At 43.2% G+C, this 22,649-nt stretch overlaps 1 protein-coding gene across 2 annotated transcripts in view; it reads right to left on the minus strand.

The window, feature by feature from the left end:
- LOC146785536 (unconventional myosin-VIIb-like) overlaps positions 1 to 22,649 on the minus strand; it is a 961,158-nt gene that overhangs the window by 776,985 nt on the left and 161,524 nt on the right. For both annotated transcript variants that reach the window (XM_085634664.1, XM_085634663.1), the window contains exon 2: positions 5,741 to 5,783. In XM_085634664.1, the coding sequence (XP_085490790.1) occupies positions 5,741 to 5,758 (18 nt within the window). In that variant the 5' untranslated portion in view covers positions 5,759 to 5,783. The remainder of the gene's footprint in view (positions 1 to 5,740; positions 5,784 to 22,649) is intronic.

Here is a 22,649-nt window from a genome sequence, read left to right on the forward strand (position 1 = left end):
TACAACACTCATTTCTGGTAGGGTGGTTAAAAGCTTGGGGCTCAAGATTGATGTAGACCTTTCCATGGCCCCTCAAGTCTCGGCGGTGGTGGGGTCTTGCACGGGGGTGTTGAGGCAACTGCGTAAGTTAGCACCTATGCTATCAGCCCCCACTCTGCAGTCCATTGTGTCCGCCACTGTCATCTCGAGGCTGGACTATGGCAATGCCTTATATCTTGGCCTGCCCCAGAAGTTGTTGAGTAAACTGCAGGTGGTGCAGAACGATGCGGCCAGGCTGATCTATTCCCTACCTAGGAACTTGCACGCAACTCCACTTCTCCCGAAGCTACATTGGCTGCCTGTTAGGCTTAGAGTGCAGTTTAAGTGTCTCTGCATGGCTCACAAGGCAATTTTCGGCAAAGCCCCAGAATACATTAAACAGCGCCTGAGGAAGTACATTCCAGGCAGAACCTTGCGTTCGGGTAAGGCCTCCAACTTGATTCAATCGAGAATTAAGTTAAAATCTAAAGGGGGCAGGGCTCTATCTGTACTTCTTCCGCAATTGTGGAATGAGCTACCGGCTAGCCTGAAGGTAGACTCGCAGCTATTGTCTTTCAGGAAGAACTTGAAGACTTATTTGTTTAAAAAGATAACATCCTCGCCCTAATTAGGGTGGACGGCGGAGTGACCTAGGAGACAGCAGGTTATGTTCCTTTTCTGTGTGAGCGCTTAGAGACCGGTGGTGATAGGCGCTATACAAAAACACTATAACATAACATGGTCTTTAGATATGTGGACTCTCCTTTCCTCATGGAACACATTGGTTTCACTGCCACCATTGTTGCTGGACCCTGTGCTTTGTTTGGCCTCCATGTCCAGCTCCCTAATACTCTCTTCTGTACCTACAAGATGTTTTTTCTTCCAAGGCTCTCTCGCTCTCTGCCTCAGCCTTTGTTTCCTCTAGAGCCTTCTCCTTGGAAGCCTCCCTGTTTGCAGAGACCCCCATTCTGCGTTTGGCCATCTGCAGCCTAAACTCCCTTTCTGCATATCTGTCCGCCAGTTCCTCTGAGAAGCCGCTGAGAAGCTGCTGTCATTGGCCCTGAATCTGGCAATGGCCTATCTCTCCTTTAGGGTCACAGACAAGGTGTTGTCATCACTCCTTTCCATCACCCTCTCCTACTCCTCTTCAATGTCAACCTCTTGAGGGTCAGGAACTCACTCCAACAGAGGCCAGCAGGGCTCAGGCAAGTCCAGTTGCAGGTCCAGACATGTCCAGTGAAGCAGGCAGGGAGACCTCTGGAGTTTATTGTGTCCCTCTAGCTCAGAACAGGAGGCCCGCTAACTTGACCTTGAAGACACTAGTCCTCAAATGAAGAGTGCAGATCCAGTTTTGCTTTTCAGACAGCAGGGCAGGCCTCAGGCAGCAGGGCAGTCCTTCTTCTGTAGTATCCACAGAGGGCCGGAGGGTCCCATTTTCATACCTGGCGCCCACTTTAAAGTGGGAACAACTTATGGAGACTTCTCCCTAGAGAGGTGCCTGGAATTTCATGCCTCCCTGCCCTGGTCCCAGTCTTTTTGCATGCACAATAGGCTAGTGTGAATTCCTTTGTGTGCGAGCTGAGGCAGTGCATTTGAAGTGCTAGTGTGACAAGTGACAGCTCCGCCCCCTCATCAAGTCAGGATGACCCATCTGGCCAACACCCAGCCCTCTACTGTGATACTGTCAGAGAGGAATACATAAAAGCCAACAGTCAACTACACCTAGCCATGTGACCACGAATACAGGCTGCAGGCACCAAATGGTTAGGACAAGAAAATACGCACTTTCTAAAAGTGGCATTTTCAGAATTGTGACTTAAATCGAACTTTACTATTAAAGAGGGCTTTCAATTATAATTCCTCAGACACCAAACATAGCATTTCTACCTGCTCCCAAACACAAGCTATCACTTATTAAATGTAATCCTATGGGAACGCTATCCTATGGGAAAGGTAGGCCTTGCAATAGTGAAAAATTAATTTAATAATTTTATACTACCAGGTCATGTAAAACTTAAATGTACATGTCCAAGTGGCTAAATAATGCACCCTGCCCCATGGGCTGTTTAGGGCTGACCCTATGGGTGATTTATATATATTAAAAAGGAAGTATTAGGCCTGTCTAAAGGTTTATTTTACCTGGTCGAAATGGCAGTTTTAAACTGCACACACAGGCTGCAATGGAAGGCCTAAGACATGTTTCAGGGGCTACTTAAGTGGGCGGCACAATATGTGCAAAAGGAACAAATGATGGATGGAATGCTGAACAATGCAAACATTCACCCCCAGTCACATAGATCTGGATTTAATCCATCATTCTTTTGCTAACCACTCCACCCCAGTTTGGAACCAGCCATTTGCAAATCAGTATTGACCCTGTGCCTCATGGGAACAGTCCACCCCAAGCTGCCAAGCCAGGTCCCCCTGAACCAGAAACAAGTATCCTGGGACCGGTTTAAAGGAGAGAGAACAAGCTTTTTAGCACTTGTTGAAGTGGTGGTAGTGGTAGTACAATGTGCAGGGTCCTACACCCATCAAAAGGGAATTCAGCAAAACAGGACAAGTGAACACAAAACCCTAGGATGTCAGGTCTAACAGCCATTGTCTAGGTAACCATCTCTCTTAAATTGGTGTGGCATGAACAAAGTGTGCAGGTATAACAAGAAGGGCAAGAGACAAGAAACGCATCGCTGTCCATTGAGCAGAAAGAAGGCATGTGGCATAGTGCGTCCAGCTGGCGGTGTGAAGAAGGAAGGGAATGAAAATATTTGCTGTACCATAGTGAAATGTCAACTGGCTAGCTGAACGGAGCAAAGGAAAATTGTTTGTTGTCCGCCAAAGTACAAGAACATACAAACTGGGATCTTCATGATGCAGATCAGGCAAAGCCCAGGTGTATGGTGAAACTGTTGAGGTGGACACACTAAAGGGAATGGGTTAAAAACTCTGTGCAGGCACAAGGCTAAGTACTGGCCACAAAAATGCTACTGATGGTCTGGATGGGTCTGGTTTGGGCATAGGGAGATACCAAGGGAAATAGGAAGGGGTCGCAACCCCAGAGCCTGACAGTGACATGGAAGGGGTTGATGTGAGGAAAGGTTCCCTGCTAAAGAACGGAAGTGGCACAGAGGGAGATGCATCTGCAAGGTAAGCTCAAGGCAGTGAGTGTGAGGTGAGAGACAGCAGGAAAGGGGCAAGACAAGAACAAGAGACAGTGGTCTACATATGGCAATGACTGCTGGAAAGTGGCAAGAGACAAGTGGTTGAAACCTGCGAGGAGTTGTCTGGAGATGGGAAAATTGGTGGTTGGCAAGGGACAGGGATCCTGGGGTACAATAGGGGAGAAAGATGAGGTAAGAGTGGGCAAACTGCAGCCTGAAAAAAAGGATAGCCCTGCAGGGGAAGGCAAAAATGCCAGCCAGATGATCAGTTTGTGAAGTATTAAAAATGAAAAAGCACGTTGGAATCCTCTTAACACATATCTGAAACACAGGGGGGATAGCTTCAGAGGTCAAGTGAAGGAGGGTTGGTGAGAGTGAGTCAGGAGGGGTTCTAAAAGTAGCCACCTTAAGGGAAGGTGAGAGTCGGGTTACCTGCAAGAAGGGCGATGATCTCACTCTACAGGCTGAGAAGGAACTAGGCAGTGAAGCAGATAGGTGAGGGAGAAAATGGAAAAATGTTGATAGATCAAAAGGTGAAGAACAGACAAAACTTGCTTTGTGGAACTGCTGTGGATCACTAACTGAAGAGTCCAAGATAAAGGATTTGGGTGGGGCAAGATTATAAACGTTTTAAGCAGCTGCACAGGGAAAGGATTTGCAGAGAAGGGTCTGAATAAAATAAATTGCAATTGTCTAGCCAGCCAATACTTCCATTTTACATAGAAACGTGGATTTCAGGTTTTCAAATTGATACCATTGTAAATTGTGAAATGTTCCCACAGCACATCACTATACATGGATGGGGTAAGAACGGCACTGGGTAGCTTTAAATGTATAGAACGGCTGTGGTATGATAATGATTTTTGTAAGAATAGGTGAGGATCAGCTGGCAGTGTGCAAGATGTTGGACACTCAGCTTGCGGGTGGGTAGAGCCATCTGCACCAGTTTACTCGGACAGTGGTTTATCAGCACAGGTGCATGTCGACCCCATTCAGCCCATGGCCAATATTCATCTGTGACATCTCGGAGACTCAGGGGGGCCCTCATCACATTTTGCGGGGGGAGTGGAATAATTTTGCGTTACACCACTGTTTGGGGTTCAGCTGCTCCCAGAAAGGTGAATGAAGGGGAAAGGAGAAACTCCATCTTCTGGCAAAATATTGTCAAAGGAGAACAACAAAGGGATCATGAAATTTACAGCTGATGAGAAATTGTAGAAGGAATAGAGAGATAGCCAGCCTTGGACCAGTGGCAAGTAAAACTGGACAGGAGACTGGCAGGTATGGATTATAGATTACATAGGTCAAATTGAAGACTGGGGACTAATCAGGTTTGTTAAGAGGGTGAGGGACTGAGTTATAGTTTTTTTCATGTGTTAGTTTGATGGTAGAGACGTATTAGCGTGTATGGCAAATGGGTCTGATAACGCATATAGAGAGTTTTTTCTGCCTCCACAATAAAGCAACCTTTTTATAGCATGTCTTTATGTCCTTAAGCCAGTGCCCAATGGGAGCTGAGAGGATTAACCCCTACATTCGGGGACATTGGTGTGGGGCAGAAAAGCTTGTGGTTTGACAGTGGCAGGCCTGCCCTCAACTGCAGCTTTCCCTAAGGGAATCATTAATTCCCGTGTGTGATGCTACACGCCCACTTCAAGCTGATAAAACTTGTCCCGGTTGGTGTGTGTTCTAGGCAGGATAGGGCGACGAGAAATGTAATGTAAACTTGTTTCATAATTGACAGATGTAACAGAAAAATAGAACAGAAGAATATAAGTGGGAGTCATATCTGCAGTCCATTTGATGAGGAGGAGTGGAGAGGATAGGAGTTGGCCTAACGGCTAGGGCTGTTGACTCCGAATTGACCTCGAATCTGGGGAACTGGGTTCGAGTCTCGGCAATGATGCTGAACATACTGTGATTCTGAACAAATCACTTAATCTCCCCGCGCCTAACAAAAATGTATGTGTCCTCAAGTAATGCAACTGATGCTATGTAAAGCGCTCTGATACCGGATTCTGGTCAAGTTTGTGCTATATAAAACTCTGTAAAATAAAAAAATTATGGAGTAAAAGGGATATAGGATATGTAAGAGCCAAATATCTCGTGCTCCGATAGGGGCTAGTAGGGTTTTACAGGGCAAGTTGGCATGGTAAAGTAATGGTAGCCCTTAGAAAAGATAAAAGTTCAGGTGAGGAAAGCTGGGGAACTGGGAGTGGGACTGACAGCGAACAAGGAGTGGGTTTATTTGTTTATAGGATGGCGAGACGTACTTGCTTCATGTCTTAGCTTGTAGGCAGGGACTTATGCATATTGTAAGCTCTATCCTGCCTCAACAAAGCAACTTTTCTAGCAACCTTATGTCAGTGTCTGCGGGTCCTCCAACCGGTCTCTGATCAATGCCACCATATTATGGGGATTTGTTTAATTCAACTAGTACAATAGCCCATTTTTAGCACGAGTCTGGCACCAATACCCAATATGTCTATGTTCAAAATAAATACAGACATTTTAATGAAGAAAAAGTGAAGCAATAAATGTAAGTAATAACCCTTCCATACCTTCCTGAGAATGACCATCTTGACTCATGCCCCTTTTGGGAACCTGTGTAGGGTGAGAGAAGAATAAAACGTCAGACAACACAGTAGACAAAAGTAACTCAGCAGCATTAATGAAAGGAGAAACATGCGGCTTCGCGCAATCTAGAAGAAAGATTAGTATAGAGAACAGAAGCAATGCAATCAGGCAACTCACCATCCTGAGAGGAATGCGGTGCACTATAGGGTGTGACTGCATTGAGAGGTAACCCGTGGGTTTCCTGGGTGAAATGTACTTCAGGAACTTCAGTCTGTGCACTTGTAAGAAGTACTAGTATTTATGCCCATGACTAACACATTTATTGGGGAATGCTAGGCTAGCCCTTTTGGGCATAGATGTTATGATCCTAATGTGGCCACACAGGCACTTCTCAGCATGCCTGCTATACATTCGGACAGTACGGTAAGTTCTAATCAGGGGCGCGTTACTTTAATGCAAGTGCAAAGGCACTTAGCAGGGGCGTGTTTTATTTTGCACTTCCTGCAAATCTTACCAGAGCGGTTATTGTTTTAACAAACGTTATTTGCTTCTTTTGGCAGAATTGCTTTTCCTTTAATCTACTACCAAACACTCAGCATGGTTGTTATGCCTTAAATGGACAACATTCATTTTTCGGAGCAGGGCTGATATACTGATATACTCTCAATGAAAAGTGTTTGCACTTCCTGCAGAGCTTCTAGACTTCCATGCACCAGTAGAGCAATTTCTTAGCAGGCTCCTATTCTTTTAATTAGACTTTCAAGATTATATAAATGTCTTTATCCCTTTTTATAACAAATGAATCACGAACACTTATTAAAACATTTCAAATAGTATGTCACAACTCAATGTACGAGACCTGTCATAACCAACATGACTAAAGTGTTTATCAGCAAATTGCATCTGTTCATCCTTAATACTTCTTCCTTGAAACCCTGGCTTATCAAACCGAAGGGCTGCCTCACAACTAACCCTTGCAGCTTTGGTCCTGAGGATAAATGGACAGATATATCAAGGGAATTTAATGGACTCAGACTCTAAAAGTAACAATAATTGCTCGGCGGCCGTGCTATAGATGGAGGGACTGCAGTCCATAAGCAGAGGACTAGATGGGCTTTTGCCCTCTAAAGGGACTTTCAGAAGTTGGAGTTATAGTGAAGATGCTGTGGGACAGAATTCAACAACTTAGCTACTGCACAAACAGTGACCATGCACCAAACCGAAACTTCTGGTGATGAGATTATCATATGGGAGGTTGATAAGGAGCCCTCGGGAAGTCTGAATGAAGGTCTCCGCTGGAAACCACATACTTAGGCTATCTGGTTTTAGGTTTAAATCTATAATAACTGATAAAGCCCTACCGAAAGGAAAACAGCCATCACCGGTGTAAACATATAAACACTGAAAAAACACCTTTACAACCACAAACTAAGTGCCATTCAAAGAAAGGAAAGGATGAGTGAAAGATACATTTTTCATTCTTCCTGAAGGGGCCAATAAAATGCAACTTCGTTATACAAGGTAGCATCAAGAAAGACTGGGCTAACATTATTCTGCTGGAGTTTTGTTGTTTAGGGATGTCACTAAAACATTGTCTCGTCTTCCTTCTGCTTTTTTCAGTTTTGTGGTCTTTGGTCTAAAGATGCAGTGTTTAGAAGCATGTTTTAGGTCTTATTTAGTTATTTTATACACTGTAGAGAATCGGGAAATATCAAAATCATATTTGATATTTTGGCTATATTTGATTTCACCGATAGGTAAAATGACTGGTTTCATAAGAATCTTTCCTAATATGTACCATCACATTTACCCATAGACAGAGAATGGGTGAAATACTTTGATTCATCAGCCCCCTTTTCTAGTGAGTCAGAATTGATTGTAAGTGAATTGCCAAACACCCCAAGCTTTAAACATTCAATGTAAGATGTAGTGGCAGGTATATGTGAAAAGAATGTTGCCACCAAGCATCTGAGATAGTGGTGAAAACATGACACCAGACGTTTGGTAAACATGGAAAGCAGTGTCACTTAAAATGCTGCTGAAAAAAGTCCCTACCAAGTTCAATAAAGATTGGAGTGATATTGTTTGTATTTGCAGCAATTCAGCTATGTATGTGAAAAAGTTGTATGATGGTCTGTCAAAATTGATACCTGAGCTGAAGTGCTTCCCTGTAAGAGATTCTTGTCACTTGCTAGATGGTATGCTGAAAGTATCTTTACAAGCTTCAGAGTTAATGAAGAATGCTATTGACTTTGTAGTCCATTCTGGTGCAGTAAAAATGTATTTGGACCGCATATACCCTGTGCACACGCTATCTATACAGATGCACTATCAGTGCAGAAAGCAAGCAATAATTAAAATTAAATTAAAACTCCATAAACACCATACAAACACTGTTTCCGTTGTTTTTAATGGCGCGGAAATGTGTAACCACTGATAACCACTGTTTTTTCAAGGTATTGAAAAAACTGGAAAAAAACTCACCAGAATTTACCAAAAATAGAAACTGAAAACAGGAAAGCCTACACATACCTTATTTTGGGTTCTAGTCTTAAGGTTCTTGAGTCAGGTTTATATTTGATAGGGAGCTAATGCAAAGTTATTTAGGGCTGGTGTGCTGTGATCAGATTACTTCAAAGTAAGTTCGAGAAGGCAGCAAAGTTCTTGGCTGCAGAATCATAAGTAGAACAAAAGGTCATGGCAGTTCACTAGGGCACTCTTGGTTGATCAGGGACCAAGTGGTCACTCTCTGGGGTAGGGCTGGAGGAAGGAAGAGATCACAAAAGGGGAAACAGGGGGAATGGATATACGACGTGGTGAAGAGTTGACACACTGTGCTGATGGCTCGTAAAATAATCCACATTACCCCGTGTGTAGCTCTTTCACTGGCTTCCCCTCAAGACATCTACCAGTGAAGTCACCAAAGAAAGAGCTCCTTGGATATTGTGCAATTGGGAACTCAACCCCAGTCACCTGCGGTCACACAATACAATAGCCCTCCTGCAGTGAAGCACATCTGAACTTCAAATCATCCGGTTGTGGCCACAGGCAAAAGGGATGGTGGAGCGATTACCATTTGCCACACTGAAAATAACCATTTGTAGCATCCTACCAGCCCCGGTATTCACCAATAACTACACCATACAGAGAGTAGTTGCACATGTGTCTATTCTGTAAGTCAGAACTCAACAAAATAAGCCAGTCTTCAACTCATCCATCCAACGCTCATGTTACAGGCCTACGGTGTACAGTGTGCACCAAAAGAGTTCCAGGATTCCTTTATTTACAGGACACTACACCGTTCAACAAGCCGAATACGACAGACGTGAAGTACAGTTGGCACTAAATGAGGTATTGAGGGCATACTGGAACATGCCTCATGGCACTACTGGGAAGGCCCCAGCAACCATCATGCTAGGGAGGGAGGTATGCACTAGGATCCCCAACTGGAAGAAATCAGCCATGACATCAAGTTGAGTAAAAGAACGAGATGAACTTCATGACAAAGATAAGCAGCAAAAGGACAAGATGAAGAGATATGTTGATGCACGTCGGACGGCTCAAAAATCAGACTTAAAAGAAGGAGACAGTTTTCTTGTCAAATAAGAGCAGAAAAAGAAAACAGACACCTGATATGCCAACAAACGCCTACAAGTAACGGCCAGGATGGGAACCATGGTCACAGTCAAAGCAGATGACAGGAGAGTGACTCCCAACATATCACACTTCAAAAGGTACACCCCAGCAAAAACAGTGTCAGGTTCACCTCTGAGGAAGGTACCGAGAGTGACAGACCCCGCACAGAAATATCCGTCAATGACCACGTCCCACTCAGACAATCACGGCACATTCCAAGGAAACCAGTAGGACTCACTGAAGACCTGTAAGGCACTGGTCAGAATGACTAAGGGGACACGGGAGGATCGGGAGCCATTATTCAAGTGGGGAAGATGTAGCATTGGAGGTAGAACAAAAGGTCATGGCAGGTCACTAGGACCCTGTTGGAGGACCAGGGACCAAGTGGTCACTCCCTGTGGGTGGGGCTGGAGGAAGTAGCAAAAGGGGAAACAGGGGATATGGATATACGACGTGGTGAAGAGTGGACACGCTATGCTGATGGCTCATAAATAGATTAACTCATGTGTGGCTCCTTCAGCCACTTCCCCACACAACATTGGCTTTCTGATGTTTGTGCATGATGTTATTAGAGAGTCTAAGGTAAATACCACTGCAACAGCCAACAACTAAAAACTCTTCACTATTGCACAAGCTGTTGAAAGTATAATGGCCTATCGCAATTAACTATACATATCGGTCGTACCAAACTTAGGGAACCACAGCCCGCTTCTTATCAAACATCACTCCTATCCACACGGCTTATCAAACATCACTCTTAGCATCTGTTAATTGTCTCATTGTGCTTAGCCCTTATGAATATGTTTACTATTATTTTAAGTTGGCAGCTACCAATCCAAACCAACATTATTTGTCACAAACGTATTGCTTTAAACGACGAGTCTCTTTCACGTCCCCCATTCCCTTATTCCTGCACGCACGCGATGTTGAGCAAACAAAACATAATGACACATATGATTTCTTTTTCTCTAATTCCAATTTTTTAAACAATTAATGACTTATGAAATATGATGTTTTTATGTATATTTATAATGTGCTTTTATGGCTATTTCATAGCTGAATAAAGTAAGAATTGAATTGACACATTTCATATTGTATAACTCCAACCCCCATGTACACATATGACAAGAATTTATAAATTGAACAAATCTAAACTAAGGTGTTTACCAGCCATATATACTTCACTAGTAAATATTTCATTTTACAAAACCCTACAAACAAAGCATACTGGGGAAGTTAACAAACTCTGCATAACTTCCTGTAGTTGAATAACACAGTGTGCAGTGTTTACTGACTTAGCTAAACAGCACCTCAGGTCAGACAGTTGTTTTCCGCATGCAATTCGGGGTGTTCCGTAGGCAATCAGGGACTGGATGGTGCAACGCACAACCATATTTTTACTGACTTAGCAGATGGGGCAAGTAGGACTGGGATAAAGTAATTTAGTAGCATGTCTTTGCGAAATTTCCCTCTAAGCCAGTCCAGGTCTGTTATACAAAATATTTGTATGTCAAAGTGTCTAATAAATACCAATATAAGGTGCAAAGCATTACATAAAATTATTAAAACTAAACTTACCAAGAAGTGGAAAGTCACTCGTTCTCGGGGAAGAACGGGTTACCAATTCAAAAAAAGTACTGATTCGTAACATCTTACATTTGTATTCAAATTGCAAAATGGACAACATTTGAATGTTTTTTTCCATTTTCACAAATAATCAGAGTAATAACGGATGGTGCATTAGACAAAGTGGTAGGAATGAAGTGTGTGTGACAATGGATGAGGGTTTAAGAGTGGATACAGAGAAGAGTGAGTGGATGGGGGTATTTTGCCAGTGTGTGGAAGTGTGTTGACAGGAAATGACGGAGTGGACGGGACCAGAGGGTGGAATGCTAACTCAACAGGGGCGGCCTCACACGTGGACTGGGCACAGGGCTTGGCTGGAGCAGGGTTTGATGGCGGCCTGCAGCGGATGGGGGCAGGGCCCGGCTGAAAGGACAAGCCCTGCGGCCAACCCCCAGGGAGTATCGCGGGCATTGACGGCCTACGTAAGGTCAAAGTTGGTAGAGTATACAGTTGAAACCCCCCAGAAATTCACTGAAAAGGACACAGATAAAATGATGGTTAGAATTGATTACAACACATTACAATACGTTTGAAACATTTTACATGTTTATAACGCCTTAACATACTTCTCAAAACCAGTTTAGGTACAATTATGGGTAGAAAGAAAAATAAAAAAACAATGAAAATACTCAGTTATGGTCACCTCCACAATCCATAACTTGCAAAACAGCGAGGCAAACCATAGCCCCAACAACTACAAAACCAATGACATATTCACAAATCATCTTATTGAGTATTAATGGTAATGGGATATGTCACCTGGCTTGTGAGATCCTTCGTGACGTATGTGATTGTGTCTGCTGCATCATGGGGGAGATCATGAGCATTGCATTTGGATCTGGTGATATGGCGCGCGAGGTATGGATTTAGTGTGCAAGTTCAGGATAGTGCCATAAGTGGCAAATGTCTGTGGTTTTTCACTTTAATGTGTAACCATAACAGTGTTTTTAAACATATGTATAAACTGATATCTATATTTCATATATAAAACCCAAAAGTGTATGATTTGTGAGGAGAAGAAATGCAGTGCACTTCATAAGGCAATATTTAACGTGGCTGAAAACAAATACGTTTTTGATCAATAAATAAGAAGTGTAAGGGGAATGGCATTATATTTATAACACTGTAAGAAGAAAAGATGATAGAGTCAAAATCCCTTTAATTTTCACCATATATATAAGGTAAAGCTGTGTGGTCATTTATAAGACTTTTTTTAACACACAGCTTTAGCATACATATATGGTGAAAAATAAAGGCTTTTAACATTTAAGGTTAAATACTTTAAATCAAAAACGCGTACTCTATCATCTTTTCTTCTAACATTTTTATAAATAATATGCCCTTTCCCTAATGCTCCCTATTGGTTGATCAAAAAATTTATATATTTTCAGCCACGTTAAATATTTCCTTGTGAAGAGCACTGCATGTCTTCTCCCCAAAAATTGAATACCCTCATTGAGGAAGCTGAATCAATTATCAACGATGGTCAGACCCAGAAGGGGCCAGTGGCCACATCCAAGGTAACCTATTTTTTCATTCAACCCGAAAAACGTGTATCACCTACTGCGACCGGTCACTCTACTCAGACCACTGCCCCTGTTCCTTTAATTGTCCATCAGGGTACCTCTCATACCAAAGGCCTTAATGCCCACGTGGAAAAAGAACCACTCAAACAACTTTCAACTGTAGTAACAGGTTTGCAGCGCTCAAAATTCACATGGAGCAACAGAGAGCCAACTCGCCCATACCTATGGACTCTAATAACAATGTACAATGTATCCTTTTATTAAAAAAAACATTCTTCATCTTACGAGCAAACTCACAGACGAGATAGAGCAGTTAAAAGCTGAAGTAACACAACTATCTCAGAAAGTGCATGACCTCCTAACAAGTGGTCTGTGCACGGGGGGCCCATGGTGCCCCAAGACCACTTGTCGAACAGTCTACTATGACTGATGCCACACAAGTGACTTTAATTAGCAATCCTATAAATCCAGTAATGCCACCCAGTGAACCTTGAGTGTCCACCAACCAGTTTACTCACAGGCCGATGAGGACAGAATCAATCAACACTCGTCCTGGAGCACCTATTAGTAATAGTTCTAGACCTCGAGATTGGCCACCGTGTAGGTCCCCTTTGATTCCTTTCTCTGTTGCTCCGCTTTTCTATCATGAGCCTAATTTTGGGAGCCAGTCTGCATCCAGATATTCTCCCTCAACTGAGGGCGTACACAGGACGCGAAATTCTTGCCATCTCACTGCTCTCCGTCGCAACTCCACCCCGACCAAAAGGGAGAGCTGCACTGTATCTACTATATACATGGTGAATGTCCCCAAATTGAGGGAAAAGGTGAGAGGGAATACAGATTCTTTGATCTACAAGGTCACACTCTGGATTAGGAGACAGAGACGATGTCTATTTCTTATCCATTCTGATATTCTCTTCGGCCAACGTATAACGACAAGGACTAATTTCTCTGATGATCTCAAATTAGAACTGGCTAACTACAACCTGGCCGAGGGTTTAGTGAACTTGGATGCAAGATTTCTCTCTCCCTCTGGTTCCAAAATCCAGTTCAAGTAGAATGTTCCTCAACACATTTCTTCTGATCCTCTCCAGGCTTCTAGTTTCTTTCCTGTGTCAGGACACTCAGGTGTGCAGTTAAGAGCTTCTTATTTTGAGCCACACCCCATCCTTTTACCTGATTGTCAACAATAATATATTACTCGATCTGTAGAGGGTCCTTCAGCGTTGTCAAATATCCCTCCAAGCCCCCTGCTCCTTTCTACTAGCCCTTCAAAAGACATTGGCTACAACTCCATGGAATCCCTGGTATTACTAAAGAACCCCTTTCCAGCGATCCACCAACAAGTACACTAATCCTCTCCCCTAATCATCTGTCTCATCTGATTTATTAACACCCCAATCCGAATGCTGGCCTTACTTCTGACCCTAACATCGGTATTCTCCGTGCAATACTGACGGTGTGCGCCTCAAGGCTGTTAACCCTCTCTATGGATACTTTCCACATTGTCTTAGTCCAGGAATATTGGGCCATGTCCCCAGTCTATTCAGTAGGCTGTGCCTCCTTTTGCATCAATGCCATAATGGTAGGCCTTGTAAAAGGCTTATAATTTGTGTAATGATCTCCTTGCACTGCACAGTCGCATTAACTACTGTATCTTGGATATTTGGCTATCGGGAGAGCTTCAAGATTTTAAGGTGGTCCCTAGATGGGATAGCGATCACAATGCCTTGGAACTCTCATTATCTACTGATATGTTTCAATACCAGTCTGCTGAGGGAAGGGGCACTCAAACTCTACCAATCCCAAGCAATAACAGAAGAGCCATACAATGGCCTAGCTTTGCAGGTTACTGTGCTTTTTTGGCCAAACTCTACAATGCGTTTTCATCTATTCTGGACCCTCTTGGAGATCCATTTAATAAGCACCTTTTGATGCCGGACATGCACATGAAAATATTTTCTTTCAGAAAAGATCTTAGTACATGGTCTACTAAATAAATTACTAATAAAAGCCATAAACTACTCCATGGCTCGACTCAGAGTGCCATTGAATCAAATCCAACCTCATTAAGGCCATCAAATCCCATAATCCAGCAGCTGTCAGAGACTCTAGGTCATGTTATAAAAACATGTTGAGCACACAAAAAATGAGCTGGGATGAAGCCAATAGATAAGGATAATGTGGTGTTCTAGCAAATTATAGCCCATGGTTATTTAGGCACTACCATTCAGACCAATCATTACGTGTCACCGCATACTTAGGTGAAGCACTTTTCAGAGCTATGGTACTGAAAAAGATTTAGCCTCTATCCATTTTGCGGACAATAATTTGAATGCTTCGGTCATGATACATTAAGGCGACCACCTAGCTTTCTCCTTGGCCTAAACAAGAAAGGCTACATAGGATCTCTCCGCTCAGGGGATCTTCGTAAATCTGAAATTTATATATGGACCACCTACATTAACCACTTATCAGATGACATACTGAATGGAGCTGAACTACCCATTACTGGGGCTGGAGCCTATATCATCCCTATTTACAAGAAAGGTGACAGGAACAATCCAAGGAACTACAGACCCATTAATCTTCTTGACAACCTTCAAAAAGACTTTTGCTCCCAATTACTTGACAAGTTACAGAACTTGATTGAGGACTTTAATATTTTTCGCCATGCCAAGCTGGATTCCAGCAAAACATCAGTACCATTGATCAAATCTTTAGATTCTCTTCGATCACTTGGAAATACATCACCTTACAAAAAGATCACCTGTATGTGGCTGTTATAGATCTAAGAGCAGCTTTCCATTTTCCACCCAGAAGCATCTTATGGGAGGTTCTTAGATCAATGGGAGTTCCTTCCCACCTTTTAAATATTATCGTTAGGCTTCATCAATCCACCTGAGCCCCTAGTCAGATGTGGCAGATCAGGAGAACTGACCGATCCAATACCGAGACGCAAAAGAGTTCAGCAAGGATGTGTTCTGGTCACTACCTTATTCTCATTATACATCAACAGGGTTACAGAACATCTTAACAGTGGTAATATTGATGCTCTGAAACTGAATGGCCCTAAGATTCCAGCAATTCTTTTTGAGGATGACACGCTACTCCTGTCCAAGACCTCCTCTGGCCTTCATTATCTTTTGAATACGTTTGACAAATTTTGCAGCAATAGAGAGCTGTAAATTAACATACAAAAGACCAAGTATATGGTTACACACCAAATAAAAACAGATTGAGTAAAGTCTGTTTGGGAGCTGAATATCTCGAAACAGTCAAAACCCTAGATTACCTAAATTTAAGGTTTACTAACTCTCTTACTTGATCTCAACAGATATTAATAAGGTCCCTATTAATCCAACAAAGATTTGCTGCTATTTTAAAAATGCACAGATCCTCAAAGTCTAAAAGTGTTTCCCTGGCCTAACAGGTGTACAGGGCTAAAGTGCAATCAACTGCCTTGTATGGGGCTGAACTATGGGGCATTGCATGTTCGCACCTTGGTGGTAAAGGCGATTAGATTTCTTAAATCATTAATTAAGCTTCCTTCTAGCACACCCCATAGTTTTTGATATCGGTTTGAAAGGCATTAACCATTTAGCCACCCTCAAGCTCCTTCTGGGTAAGACTCTTGTCCCACCATGAATTAGGGCCTTATCATGAGTTTGGTGGTGCGAGAGCAGGATCGCCCCACTCCCGCAAAAGCAAACTAATGTAGAGATAGGAGATTTCTTTTTTCCTGGCGTTCAGTTCTTTGGCATTCTGAGGGTGGTGCTAATGAAATACGCACCACATTGGGAACGCCATAGGCAGTACGTGCACGGCCTGGACTACTGCACTCCATGCTGTGCAGGTACTGGTGTGCATGAACACAGGGGGCACATGTTGTGCCCCCCTGTGTGCACCTACATGGCGTAAGGCACCAGGGGGCCCTATAGGGCCCCATTTGTTTCCTCACCGCCACACTTTTCATGGCAGTCGCACAACCATGAAAAGTGTGGCATTGAGGAAACTCGTAATATGTTTGGCAGGGCTGCAGCAGCCCCACAAAGCATATTACTCCCTCAGGAGCACCGCCAGTGAATGGCAGCTCCCTGGTGGCTGAGACAGTTGCGGTGGTCCCAGAGCGGCCCACCCGCCCTAGGCGTAATAGGGCGGTCAGAAGACTGCCACCGTGAGTCTGGCAGTCCGTGGACCGCCAGGCTCATAATAAGGGCCTTAGACTCTTATAGGTCTGAATTACTCAAAGTTAGAAAGCTAGATACCAACACTAGAACCAAATCAAATTTTATTTTTCTGCCTGACCTATTTTAAACGTAGACGTAAATCGATTCACCAATTATGTCAGAATCTTGGCCTAACAAACTATCCAACAACTCTCAGGGTATTCAAATCTGATACTACTAGAAGAGTTGTGTTTGCTCTCAGCACATATCTGCTCTCGGCCTGGATTGCTAGAAATAGATCTTCTTTGATCTTTTTCTGCATTTTCACCTTCAGCATGTTAACTAATATTAACCTTATTTTATCATTTGTGGACAATATTGCTGAAACTAGATTATATTTGTATTGTATTTCTACCTTGACAAGTATGGCCCTATTCTTCCAAATTTCACATGTAATAGATGTATTGCTCTTTTGTACGTATATGAACGAACTTGATGGAACCTTTATGCAAACAGTGGTTAACATTCTTAACAGGTAAATTTCAGTGTTTTTTTTTTTTAGATTAAAACATTACGTTGTCACTGAAATTTTCACCTAACTATAAAATTATATATATACATAATATATATTATATACATGTATTCATTGAAAGAACCAAAGGTTATGATTAACTTTGTTTTATTGACTTTCAAGCATATGAAAAAATATATGGCATACATCGGGCATTCCCGTCTCTCGTTTTCAAAACATCCCCCTCCCTCCACTCTGGCCAAGCCAATGTAAGCGGGTAGGAGCACCGGAATGTCCCTGTGGAGCGATCGAGGGGGCAGTCGCGGATACAGGGCATGCCCCATCGAGTGGTACAAAAAGTCTAACTCCCCCCAAACTCCCCCCCTCCCCCACCCTCCCCTGAACCGGTGTGCTAGGAATATGCCCCATGAGGGCCCTATTAAATGAGTCATCGTTGGACAGCAGATCAGGTAGCCTCAGTCGTTGACTGTGTCTCCGTAAGCCGGAGAAGGCAAAGGTATTTCGGACAGGTCACTTCGTTCATTTCCATTGCCATTAGGAACACTAGGGGACGCCAGATAACCCCAAATGAGTCTGCTGAGTTCGTGAGAGAAGCTTGAATTTGTTCCATGCCTAAGATATACCATAATTCATGCAACCAACCCATGTGTATCGGTCGGGTCCGTGTGCCCCAGAGGGAGAGGATGTGTTGGACAGCTGCTCTTAGCGCTAGACCCAAGAACCAAAGGTTAAAGTAAACTTATAGTTAGGAGAGAATTTCAGTGACAATGTAACGTTTCAAACTAACAAAACCACTTAATGTCACCAGTTATAGTTAGCTCAAGTAAAAATAACGTGTGCTCTAAGGTAATGCACCTACCGATCCCTAAATCCTAAACAAAACCCAACAACCCTTTACATTTACCAACCCTTAAACCCATAAAAATACCGTCAACACCCTATACCACTACCAACCCCAAACCCTAAATACTTGAAAAGCAATACAACAAAAACAGCAATTACACCCGAAATCATGCATTTAGTGATTTGGTGTAGATCTGTTAAATCATTTTAAAAGAAATTAAGGTTAAAAATGTGTGTATATATAGCGACGCACTATTTCTACGGAGGATCGACGGATCCCCATGGATCCGCGAAGCCAAAGCAGGCAGCTTCACTGGCCAGCTGCAACCTGAGAAAACTGTTACGCCTGCCATCTTGGGACTTGGGGACTAGAGTTAATTGGGAAAACATGTAAGGGGGCAGGATAGGTGTACCCTGACCCCCTGGGCCATGTGAGGGGGTCCCAAGGGAACCCCCTTCCCCCAGGGACCTCCCTGAGACTAAAGTAAAAAATATTTTTGTAGGTCTCTTGAAGATCTCCAAAATGGACCCCATGCGGATCCGTGGATCCCGGGCACCACAAATAAAAATACAAGTGTGTTCGCTGGCCACGGATGGGGGGGGTGGTTAGGCGACCAGGACCTCTTTGAACCCCATGCCTTCAGCTGCGTGCGGCAGGGTGTTGGGTGCCTGCAGAGCATTGAGCACAGGGACTGGCTGTAGTCAGACAAAAAACTGTGCCCAGCACCACACTGCATATGGCTGAAGGTGGGGGGGTTGGCACACGTGGAGGTTGGGCACAGGGTCTGGCTGCAAGTGAGGTTGGCATAGTAAGATATGGTAATAAAATAGTACTTTATGTTTAAAAAACCAAAATCCACTGAAAAAACAAAGGTTAAAGTGGCGGTATACCTAGGTATGACAATATATTACATTACCCCACTGCTAAAATAAAAATATATGCTTTCTTTTCCGCCTTTTGAGTATCCATGGATCCTCCACGGACTCCAATGCAGCTATATTCAATAGATAAACAGATACGGAGTTTGAAACCCTGAAAAATGGACCATTTCCTTTTCCATGCAAGAATGTGTTGTCTACCTCTTTGTTTAGAGTTTTCTAGCTTTCCCGAACTACAGCTTCTTCAAGACATTTATTTTTACTGAGACATCTGTTCTAATTCCCAGATAACAGTTCTGTACATCCTTCAGACCGGCATTGCTTGTTGACCTTCTCCTAACTTGTCATAATCTTCAAATGGATTGATCAAGTCTAGTCACTCTGACAATGTAATCGGACATTCAAAGTTGCCAGAGAGATATTGACCAAGATGGTCACATTGAAAACAAGCTCCATGCAGTTCGGGACAATTCAACAATCCAATCGTATTTCTCTGAAAAACATCTCATCATGATTGTCTCTCTTGAACCCACAACCAACTGAGGTCCCTTGAGGAAATTTCAAGCAAACGCACTGAGAGGTCCATCCATCGCTCTGGCTGAGTTGCTGTGACTTTGACCATGTGCATCATTATTCTGAAGTGAGCCAGATACCAAATGTCTAGACCTGTGTGGGACCTGGCTTGTTTCCGGCAAAGTTACTGTACTTGTCAACTTTATTGCTTGGATTGATGATCCAGGTTTCAAGGCATCATGTGACTGTGTAAGTGCATGCCTCGCCCCTGCTCTTCATCAATTAGTAGCATGACCTACCCAGAAAGCGGTTCACATCCTGGATCTAATCTTTGGCCAAGCCACTCTAGCTCTCTTTCAGACTACCATTCTACTTATCTGGTCAGAACACACTTTCTGGATTCACCCCTGGATACTTCACTCCACCTAATACCTAAGCACCCTTGGTACAAGCTCATTTGGGATGCCTTTTCTTCTCTGCTCACTTTAAATACTTCCTCTTCTAATTCAGAAGCATCCTGTACTGTACCCCCTATTACAAGTGGAATACACTGATGCTTGATTCCATTATTTCCATGAATTGTAAGGACGTTTCAATCCAAATCCCACTGCAATATTTCTTCAACCTCCTGATTCACTCCTGACAGAGTCAGCCAAAGACACTCTAAATATTTTGAGCCCTGTTGGCACTCTAAATCCTCAGAGGAAAATAAGAAATGAAGATCTACAAACATAAACTTCACATTTACAAAAGGCTGCTTGGGCGTGGGAGGCCTGATAGCTGCTTCCAACCCCACTAAAGAAGTATTTTCCATAGTCCCGCCAATCCAAATGCTATCCTATCCACTCTGGATAATGGCAACAACCTGCTCCATTGACTTGCAGACTTCACACTGGCACCCCTTAAGTGCATCCTACATACTGCAGCATGTCCCATCCAGGACCTGAAGAAATATGATCACATTACCCCATCCTGATGAAACTCTATTGGCTACCATTTCTGAACCACACCATCTTCAAAACTAGCTGCATCATTTGCAAATATGTCACGACCAGTAACCCGGCTTGTCTTGCAGACAAGCTCACCATCTCTGGCAGTTCTTGACACACATGCAGACTAAGGAGCATGAAAAAGAAAAAACAAGGCAGCAGGACTTTTCCATCTACGTATCCAGGATCTGGAACAGCATCTTTTATCCACAGGACTACCCAAATGCTGTTCCTATTTTGGAAAGATTAAAAGAGTCACCTCTTTAAGAATACTACTTAACAATGCATTACCTGTCCACAAACCAGCTACCTCTCTTACCACTTGTTGACTTAATGATTGCCTTTGATCCTGTACACTGCTAAGCTGCCTTATGGCTAGGTTTGCACTATTTAAATACCACATATATACATACATACCTACTATTGTACCATCACACCAACTCTATGATGACTTATCTATTTTTTTAAATCAAAGATCAATACTACTGTAGGAAGCCAGCTCTGTATATACTATACCAAAAAGAGGTAGAGTCCACTGAGTCCCCAAAGGTATGGCAGAAGTTAAAGTAGATAATACCTTACTCTCAATTTAGTGGTAGCTGGGCTGAGCAGTTAGGCTTATCAGCGGTTAGTGTGAATGCATTTGGTGTGCATACTCATACAAGGCAGAAACACACACTCAATGACTGACTCCAGGCCAATGTTTGTAGAAAAATATTACTTTTAGTTACTTTTATTTCTAGGAACCAAGTTTGTCTGTTACAAGTAAGTACTTTTCAATTGCAATGCTTTCAAAATGTAGTGGTAATGATTTTGGGATTGTCAATCAGAAACAGGAAAAATGCAATGTAACCCTAAGGAAGGAAAACCAGGGTTATGCATCAGCAGGTAAGTACACAACTTACTTTTCCAGTCTCCAGGGGTTTCGATCGGCACTTGGCAAGGGTCAGTTTTAGGGAAGTTCTGCACCCACCAGTGGCACTGGGGCAACCGGGTGCAGGGTTTGTCAAGCCCAGGGCTAATCAATAGGGACCGGGGGCACCTGAAGAGGTGCGGGGTTCAGTATCTACACTGCGGTGGTCGATACCGGCAATGATGGTTGATCTTGTGGTGGACGGAGAGCAATGGCCGTGAGTGGAATTCATTAGACCGCCAACTCTGGTACTGTCGCACAGTAAGGGCCCGTGGAGGGAGTGCTACGGGGCGGCGGGGCGGGGCAGGGGAGGAGCAGGGTGGGGGGTAGTAAACTACGGATTATGGCTGAACGGAGGTAAGTAAACAAATAAAGAATATATTTCAGTCACCCCCTCAACATACTAGTCTTTTCATTATTCTGGCTTTATTAACACTTATTCTCTCCATTATCAGGAGAACCTCCTCAAGATGCCCTTCCCATCTACGTCCGATGCACATAGCTACATTTCTTCTCCTTCATTTGCCCCTGCTCTCACTGCTATCTGCAGTGCTTCCTTAAAATCTTAGTCAGTTCCTCATAAATGGAAAAAAAGCTTATTGGAAACTACCAACGAATCTCCTAGTTCCAATTGTCTCTATAACCATCGAATATTTTGTCAATCAACAACTCACACACTTTGCAGAATCCAGAAACCTTTACTCAACCCAGCGATCAGTATTTTGTTCCCCTTTTAGCAACTAAACGGTCCTACTGTCAGCCACTCACTATTCACAAACTTTAGGTACTATTAGTAATGCATCGCTAATTTTACTTAACCTCTTGCTGGCATTCACCACAGTATATCATCCTTTTCTTCTCAACATCTTAGCAGACATAGGGGTATATTCACAAGGAAAGTGATGGAGCATGGAGTTAGCCTTCTTGGCTTTACGCTGCCACTCTGGAAACGCAGGGCTGCACCGTATTTACAACAATATGGTGCAGCCCTGCATTTACCCCTGCGCTGGCGCCAATTACAGCCTCCTAGCACCAACGCAGGCACCCTTGTACCATAATGCAAAGGTGCCTGTATTTTGGGAATGATTGTTTATGTGCAGGACGGTGTCCCTCCTGCCCATAAACAATCTTAAATGGTGATTTGTAACTTCTATGAGTGCTACTGTGTGCAACACACATAGAAGTTGCAAGTCGTCATTTTTAAAATGACTGTTTATGTGCAGGAAGGGACATCTTCCTGCACATAAACAATCGTGCATGACGTTTT

This window comes from Triturus cristatus, chromosome 11 (assembly GCF_964204655.1).
Source record: "Triturus cristatus chromosome 11, aTriCri1.1, whole genome shotgun sequence".
NCBI classification, from domain to species: domain Eukaryota; kingdom Metazoa; phylum Chordata; class Amphibia; order Caudata; family Salamandridae; genus Triturus; species Triturus cristatus.